At 43.1% G+C, this 8531-nt stretch overlaps 1 protein-coding gene across 1 annotated transcript in view; it reads left to right on the forward strand.

Annotated features, from left to right (window-relative positions):
• Positions 1-3026: 3026 nt before the first annotated feature.
• The window catches only part of LOC103912846 (cytosolic phospholipase A2 epsilon-like), a 36861-nt gene continuing 31356 nt past the window's right edge, over positions 3027-8531 (forward strand). The window contains exons 1-2 of the mRNA XM_009319253.1: positions 3027-3122; positions 4372-4461. Of these exons, the coding sequence (XP_009317528.1) occupies positions 3027-3122; positions 4372-4461 (186 nt within the window). The remainder of the gene's footprint in view (positions 3123-4371; positions 4462-8531) is intronic.

Genomic DNA, 8531 nt, shown 5'->3' on the forward strand with positions numbered 1-8531 from the left:
AAACCTTCCCCAAGTACAGAAAACATCTCACAGTGAGACAACTCCAGGCACAGAGGACTTTCTCACTGTACAGGTAAGCACTGAGGACTGTACATTTGCAATATGCATAAAATCTGAGAGGGATAAAATGGAGCCTAAATCTCCACTTCAATTAGGCTGCTCTAAGAATGGTATGTAGGTGCTGGGCTTTATCCAGTGCATCAGTAACTGTAACATGAAAGAAACAAAGACAAGCATTTAACTGTGAGTGCGGTGATGTAAAAACTCATTAATGATGCCAGTCTCTCTACTGGGAAAGTAATACCTTTCAGTATCAGAGCTGTGTACTAGTTATATGCTAGATGCATACAAATGCCGATGCATACATGTAATGGATATAAAGTGCCATGCTTTTCTCAGTATGATCATCATGTCCTAATAGGAATATATTCTAGTACTTTTAAACTCTTTGGTTAAATACTTGCTTTAAAATTAATTTCCCAGAAGATACCTTCTTACCTGTGACAGGGGTAAGATGACAGACAGCAGTAGTGCCCCTGCCTCCTGTGAGTTTCCTCTCCTGCTCCACATCTCCTTCCTTCACTAACTGCAGAAGTGACGGTCTAACGCACCGCTCCTCCTGCAGGAAGAGGATGTAGCTGAGCTAGAATGCCCATCTGAATCTGCTCTCCAATGCTGTTTTTTCTATAGAAGTATCTATATGTCTGAGAGCAGTGAGGTGATCACAGCCAGTCCTGGTTGTGTTTCCAGCTTGCCAGAATAACCCCAGGCTCTTTTTGCCTGGCCTGTTCGAGGGCTAGACAAGTATACACAGTTGCAAGGCATTTAGGGGGACACTGGCTATCAGGTCCAGTCCAAGACTGTGATAAAAGAAATCACAAAGCTATATTTGAACATGTTGAAAAATTTGAAGTATGTCATGGAACTCCATTTGTCCACAGCCTGTCTCTGCAGTCAGACATAATACAGGTACCTTTGCCAAGTGATTGATGCTTCTACAAACTGGGTTGTAGGGTGAATAAGAAACCTAACTATTAGAGGGAGTATGAGGTCTAGCAAGCACTAAAGGATGAGAATAGTGTGCTGTTTGCTGCCAGGGCAACTATGGTTAGATCTTTGAAGCAGATAGGTTATTTTGCTTCATCTATCCTTAAATTACTGAAATATGAAATGTAAAGAAATAAAATCATTCCACTTGGAGCCTCTGTTTTTCATTCTACAACTTGAGACCATCCAGCTTTGTACATAAAACAAATAACTAGATAACACTAGTTCAGTTGTTAATGAGAGCCTCAGAGTTTTCTTTCTTTATGGCCTTCCCTGTGGAGTCAATCAGGTGGGAGCAGAATACCTCGATTTAGCTGAAGGCCATACAGATCATTCCAGATGGCCAAATGTGCATACAATGGGGAATTAACTCTGCAGACGTGAAAGTCTGTACACAGAATCTGCCTGTTCTTCCCCACAGGTTTCCTTCAGAACAGGGAATCTTAACTTTCTTAAGATTCGTCACCTTCGGAGGGGTTTCTAGGTGAGTATCATCACTTATGCTAATGGTCCTCTGAACTAATCAGCCTTGGGAAAGCTGGCCTGCTCTAATAACAAGTATACCGGTATTTTTAGTGTCCTGTGGCAGCTCTTCCAAGGTCAGGCAGGTCTTCTTTTCTGGTGAGGCTAAAAAAAAAAAGATGATTATTGTTCTCTGAATTAAGCTGCAAGAGGAGTTCTCCAGGATGCAGCTCAGAGTGTCTGTGACCTGAGGCCAAAAGATACTCTTGTACTTCAAGTGTGGGCAGAGGTACTTTTCATGCTGGAAATGCAGATGCTATGACACAGCCTACTGCTGCTGGAGCTGCTAGTTAGTTATTCATTTGTTTTTCTGTGTTTGAAGATGGTAATTTCCACTGACTATGCCTGAAGATGTTCCTGTGCTCTTTTGTTCATGCTCTTTGGTTGAACAAAATCTTTGTAAAATAAAACTAATGAAACTAAACCACTGGATACTATATGCCATTCATCTTGACATGAGTTTCCTGCAGTTGCCATGTAAAGTTCAATTGCCTTTCTCTGGAAAATGTATGAAGCATAACTCTTACCTGTTTTGCACAGCTATTATATATTTCCTTGCTATTTTTGTTGAATTTAAGGTACTACCAGGTGCAGTAGTAGTCCTGGGTATTGCTTGTAGCCATAGGCATTGACCTCAAGATCTCTGCTGACCCCTGCAAATGTCCACCTCCTTCTCCCCTGCCACCCTATCGCACACAATCTGGTACTGCCACTCCATGCCCCTCACTCACCTCCCCTACCTACTGCTCACCTCTGCAAACCAAAGACCCAGACCCATGCCCACGCCTTGGCCTTGCTCCCCTGAGAAGAAGAAACAGGAGCAGCCCAGGAGAAGCTGGGAGCTGCTGGTCCGCACAGTAACCTGTCAGGTGGTGGGGGTGGCCCTCTCCAGGGGGAGTTGCTGCATGGCAGCACCTCTTTGCAGGCAGCGAGTTCAGGTCCCCCTGCCTATACGGAGGCTTTGACCAAAATGGACAGATGTGTGTCTGCACGCAGGCAGGTCACTGGTAGCTATTTACACACAGAGGCTTTTTCCAGGCTCAGTTTCCTCCACACGGGAGCTGCCGTCACTCTCTGCTCAGGGCAGTCCCTGTGCTGCAGGTGGGGAAGAGCTGGGTTTGAAGGAGCTCCTCCAGCGGTGGTGCCCTCTGTGCTTCTCCTCTGCTTGGCAGGACAGCCTGGGACTCTGCTCACCACGGGAAAAGGGTGGCAGCAGTGCAGTACCCAAGGGGCAAGTGCAGGCTGGGAGAGGTTCCCAGCCAGAGGAAGGTACTGCATCTCTTTTGGCTGTTATGTTTGCCCTGTAAGATCCTTCCCTGGAGCAGTCATCCTTGGTGCTCCACCATCTTTGGCAATGGGAGGGGAGTCCTTTACTTATAGAGTTGGGATGGGTGGGGCCTCAGGTCATTTTATAAAATAACTTGTCATCGACTCCTACAGGAGTAAATCCTGCAAACATGTCTCAGGAAGTGCTGCCCGTGGAGGTGCCAGAAACATTCTATTACATGAATCCAGGGAAGGCCATGATGCCATCAAATGCAAAAGCACTACAGGTAAGAAAACGGCTTTAAAAGTTTGTTTAAGGTCCACTGCATTTGACAGAAAACAAAATCCTGCTTTGTGAGCGTGTTTATATACAAGCTACTGTACAAACTTACTGTCTGATGGGACTAGACGGCAACGTCTCTGCCTGAAGGAGTTTAAAGTGAAATGTTCTCTTCGTGGCTACCAGTGGCAGAAGTCATCCTGACTCCACTGGAGCCAGAGATCTCCGCTTCATAGGCAAAATGAGAGAAGTCAGCGTAGCAAGGGGACAGAAAAAGAAAAGTGGAAAAAACGAACAGGGAAGGAAACAATTTTTAGGGGACTGAATTATCAGCCTGAATCCAGACCCAGACTTAAAAAAACTTTTTTCTTCCATAAGTAAATGCTACTTTTATTAAAAACTTAATATTTCTGTATCAATAGAAAATTTTGACATGTGTGTTAGGGTGACAGCCCCATTTTTTGTTATTGGAAAAGGGATAAGGACAGGATAGAGAATAGGGATAGGGAATTGAATTTTATTTCCACATTCCCATTTTTGTTTGGAATTTTCCATTTTGCTTTGCATTCTCTGGGTCATTTCAAGATCCGCATTTAATTTTAACTGTAGTATTTTATAAATTGTTCTGTGTGCTCTTTGACTGGACGAAGGCACATCACTTCAGGAAGTACTCTGGAAACAGAAACACAATACTTTCAACATTTTTTATAGGGACTGTCCTTTAGTGGTGGTTTCTTACAAAGCATTTGAAAAGGGGGCACCCTACATTGTAGAAGTATTTTAGAACTTCTGTTTCCTGAAAAAATTGAAATGTTAGATTTAAAATTTTGCAATTGCAATGTGTTTCATGCTCTGGGTTCAAACCCAGAGAAGAGATTCTGGGATTTTTAAAATCAAGATTTAATACTCCTGAGAGCAGGAGAAGATTGCCAAAAGATCACATTTGAAACAAAAAGCAAACCTTTATTCACAGAATAAATGCAGAGGCACCTTTTGGGTATCTCACAGCTGAAATAGCTCTGCCTTCATTGACTCGTTGAAAGGGTACCCCTGACATGGATTTTATACCAGCATGTGCCGAACCACATGGTGGTTTATTCATTATGCTGAGCACTTTAACACAGCTGGGTGTAACCAACAGCTGTTCTAATTGGGGTTTCAGCATAAGCTATTGCAAGTAGGAATTAATTATCTACCCTGATAATGCTGCTGTTGTTGTTTTAACGTTATCATTTATCATTTCTTTTTTTCTTCAGGATGAAGACTCAGACATTGATTCTTGGGGAGATGGTGAACCACAAGAAGAAAACGAAGAAAGTACTGTACCAGACAAAGGTGATTTCAAGGTATTATGAACAAGAGAATTTCAAACCAAAGAGGGCTGAGGGTTTTGTTTTGCTCAAAAGGGGAGAAGGTAGATAAATAATGATGGCAGCAGTTTTGTGTTACAAGGGAAACACCCTTAAGTTTATTGTTTGGGTCATTTTATTCCACTTATGTTTATGATTTTCAGAATTGCTTGTTGTATTTCTCTGTTATGTTTTATTGGGAGCATGCAGAATATCTACTGTTTTAATCCCTCGCTTACTTGTAAAAGAAAGCCATTGGTCATCTTTCTGTTCCACAATGCTTTTTGTAACTGAAAGGGCCAAAAGTAACAGTGATGCATGTTCTGCTGTAATGGCTTCGGCAGTGCAATCTGTATCCTAGCAATTGATGGGGGAGTCCTGGATTACTGAACCCTGATTTTCCACCACTTCTGTGCTCCATCAGAAAAAAAATGTAACAGGGGATTCTGTGAAAGGAGTGATGCTTGAATGTGCTAGAGCTATTTCTTCTTTTTGAAGATCAGTCATAGGTTTATTTTTGTTAGAAATTACTGATTTTGATAGGGGTTCTCATTCTGCTACTTTGCTATCTGTGCAGTAGGTACAGGCATTGTTTCCTAGCTGTCAGTATTAGAGAAATTTAAATGTGACTTGCATAACAATGTCGTCCGAAGAAGTATCTGCTTCTGAGCCAGATAATTCTATGGAAATTTGCATTATAATTCATGCAGACAAGTTATACTGAGACAAAATGAAGCTGAAAAGGAGCTTTATCTGGAAGTTGAATACTGTAAACAGGCAGACAGGTAAGCTTTGTGATAAGCTAGTTACCAGGTAGTCCTGGTACAATTTAGGCACCAAGAAATTAAAACAAATTCTTATTCACATTCAGAGTATTTTTACTTTTTCACATACACTTTTCAAAGTTTAGCTTTTGTGTTTGCCCAGTGTTAGAATTTTTATTTAAAAAAAATAATCAGTGGCATTAAAAGATTATACTGTATTTTCTCAGGATATAATCTATCAGTCTTGGGTCTTTATGGCATTTCATCTTGCAAATATTTAGCTTACAATGTCTGGTATGTCCATCCTGTGGAGATACCGAAATTCTGGACCATGTATAGGATGAAGAATTTTGTAGATAGTAAAAACAGGTCGAAAACCAATTAATTGATCAATCTTTGGTATAACGTCTGCTCCTTACAAGGGGTAAGGAACCTAAAATCATGATGAGAGAAAGCAAAAAGATTTGAACTCCTGGGTTATAATCACCTATGACATTTATACATATGACAGGTAACTTCTTGTCTCCATTTATTAATCCCACACAGTGGTGTGTTTGTTTTTCCATTATCTGCTCAGGATATAGGCTTAGATCAAAGACATTTAAGGGTTGTGAAATTTTGAGGGAGCAGGTGTGACAGTAGTGGATCAAAAGAATCATCTTATGTGTATGGGACCATAACCTTCTTCTCAACCACTATATTGCCCATGTCTCTCACCGAAGGATTATTTTTCACATTTCAAAATTCCAAAAATTCATGTCAATCCATTGGTGATGGACTGAGTTGTTGTTCTTGCATCTGGTTACATAGTCACTGTTTTTTCTTCTATGTTCAGAACATAGCACTCTATCCTATGCACTTGCATGATCGTGACTTGATTACTGCAGCATATCATGTGTTATGTGAAGGACACACACGTGCTCTTATCTTCTGCTCAGTTTTTCTCAAATGTAAATTTTTCACCACTGAAACTACCGGAAGACTTAAATATGAGGGTGTCTGCCTGCTAAGAGGGATCATCTGTTAGAAACATACCACAGCATATCCCAGCAACTGCATGTGCCTTTACGCCAACATGCTGATTTTTGTCTGCATTAAGAGATCTATATTATTCAGGCCTTGGCTGGTACTTTGCCCTGTGCTAAAGCAGCAGGCAGAGCCAGCTGTGGTATTTCAGACACCAGTGCTTATATTAAAATATTTAAGGATTGCAGCAGGTCTCATACAATAATTAATGTGAGGGAAGGGGAGGGGAAAAATTGGATGCATAGTTCTGAATTTAGCGTGAGCCATGTCTTAACAAGGGTAAGATGCCTCATACCTCAGGTCAAGTGGTACCTCATTTCCCTGCCAGGCAAGGGCTCCTTGTTCTTGCGGGGTTTGTGCAGCTGGGAGAACAGCAGCCATTTAACAGAAGAGGGGCGAGTTAAACTCTCACCCTTGTGCAAAGCAGAAGCTCTGGCTTCTGCTGGGTTTTGGAAGCTGGAAGCAGCTCCTGAGATCATGGGAAAAGTGGGGAGCTGCCACACTGCATGGCAAGGCTGGGAGGAGTTTGCAGCTGCTGCCTCTGATACAGGTTGGGACTCCATCACGTGAACCAGGAGCTGAGGCAGGCAGGAGGGCTGAGTCCCCGCTGGTGCCAGGCACGGGGTCCCTGTCTCCCACAAGGGCAAGAGCCTGCTGTTGGGAGCAGCTCCAGCCCTGGGCTCAGCAGCAACTAGAAAGGCAGGAGGCAACAACTCCTGAGCCATCCCCAGCCCTGTGGTGCTTGCAGGAGCGTGGCACCAGCAGCGGCTCTGTTCAGCTGCAGAAGCTGTTCTGAGACCAAGTGCCTCCCCTGCCACCCTGAGTGGTGGCATGGGGATGCTTAAAATACAGGCTGCTGAAATGACATGCTCCAGCATGCCTCCCATTTCAAAAATAAACCTCGCGAAGTCAAAGGAGGACACATCCCATCAGCTCATAACTTTGAAATATGGTTTGTCTTATCCACATTTGACATCAAAAATGTAAAACATCTGTGTCTGAGATAGACCTCTAAACTCCCCTGAGAATTAATAGTCAGAAATAGAGGTTTTCAGGGTGTGATGCATGTCCTGTGGTAATGTCTACCTTAGGATGAGACTCCAGAAATGCCTAACAGCTGTCACATGTAAACACCTATTTTACAGCTATCTGGAATTAGACATGATGAGTCTCAACCCTCAGATGGTTAATGCTCAGTCTAGTTTCTTTCTCTCATATTTGTTCTGGTTGGGAAGGGCAAAGCAGTATAAGAGGGTTCTGTCTTTTCACGGATGGACTATCCTATTCCCCTGGCTACAGTTCTACATATGGAAATAATTTTGAACATGCAGTTGGATGGTCTATGTTTTCAAATGGACCTATTTTTCAAAATCAGAAAAAATCCAGTTGTTAAACATCTGAAAACACTAAAAGATAGAGGACAATGTTAACAGTACTGAAAGGGCTATGCAACTAGCCTGAGTTATCAGTCAAATAATAAATCTCTGTAGAAGTCGGGATCACTGTGCACTGAGAGTATCCATGTTGTGTTGATCAATATTTGAAGTTCTGCTTTTTGGAAATGTGTTTCAAGCACAGTATCATGTGCATAGTCTTATTCCTCAAAAGTGTTCAGAGTCCCATGATGGATACATGTATGAGGGAGCAATGATCTGAAGGACACATGACACCCGTCATGCTCCTGTGGGCACAGATAAATTTTCCCTGCTGAAACCAGGGTTACCGTGGCCATATGCCTGAAAGGGGTGTTTCCATCCAGCTGTAGGAGTTTTTAATTCACCGATATCCAACCAAGACTTCTGCTAATTCTGGTGAAAAGGCAGTCTGACTAGAAGTTATGTTACTATTAAAAAACATGAAACACGCGGCTTGTGAAAACCAGCCGATGGCAGCAGTGGTCCTCGGCACCCTCCTGGCCCTCATGCAGCCCCGCTGCCGTCGATGGAGGTGCCACAGCCCCAGCGCCTGGAGGAGGCAAAGGAAGGAAGCAATCAGAGCAGCTGCTTTTCTGGCGTGGAGCCTGGGTTTGTCGAGAGCGAGGAAGAGCTTCAGAGACATGGGCAAACGTAGCAGCTGACCATGCTTAGCCCAGGTGGTGTGCCATGGTGGGGTCCCCTGGCACATCCCACAGCAGGCTGGGACAGGGCTTGGCTGCGTGATGTTCACAGCCTGAAGCATCCTGATTACAACTGTAAAAAAACTTGAGGTTGCATGTTCTCTAAGAAGACCCGACTCTCAGACAACTCAAGGTAGGCACTTCTTCACACACCACCAGCT

This window comes from Pygoscelis adeliae, unplaced genomic scaffold (genome assembly GCF_000699105.1).
Source record: "Pygoscelis adeliae isolate BGI_AS28 unplaced genomic scaffold, ASM69910v1 Scaffold22, whole genome shotgun sequence".
Classification (NCBI taxonomy): domain Eukaryota; kingdom Metazoa; phylum Chordata; class Aves; order Sphenisciformes; family Spheniscidae; genus Pygoscelis; species Pygoscelis adeliae.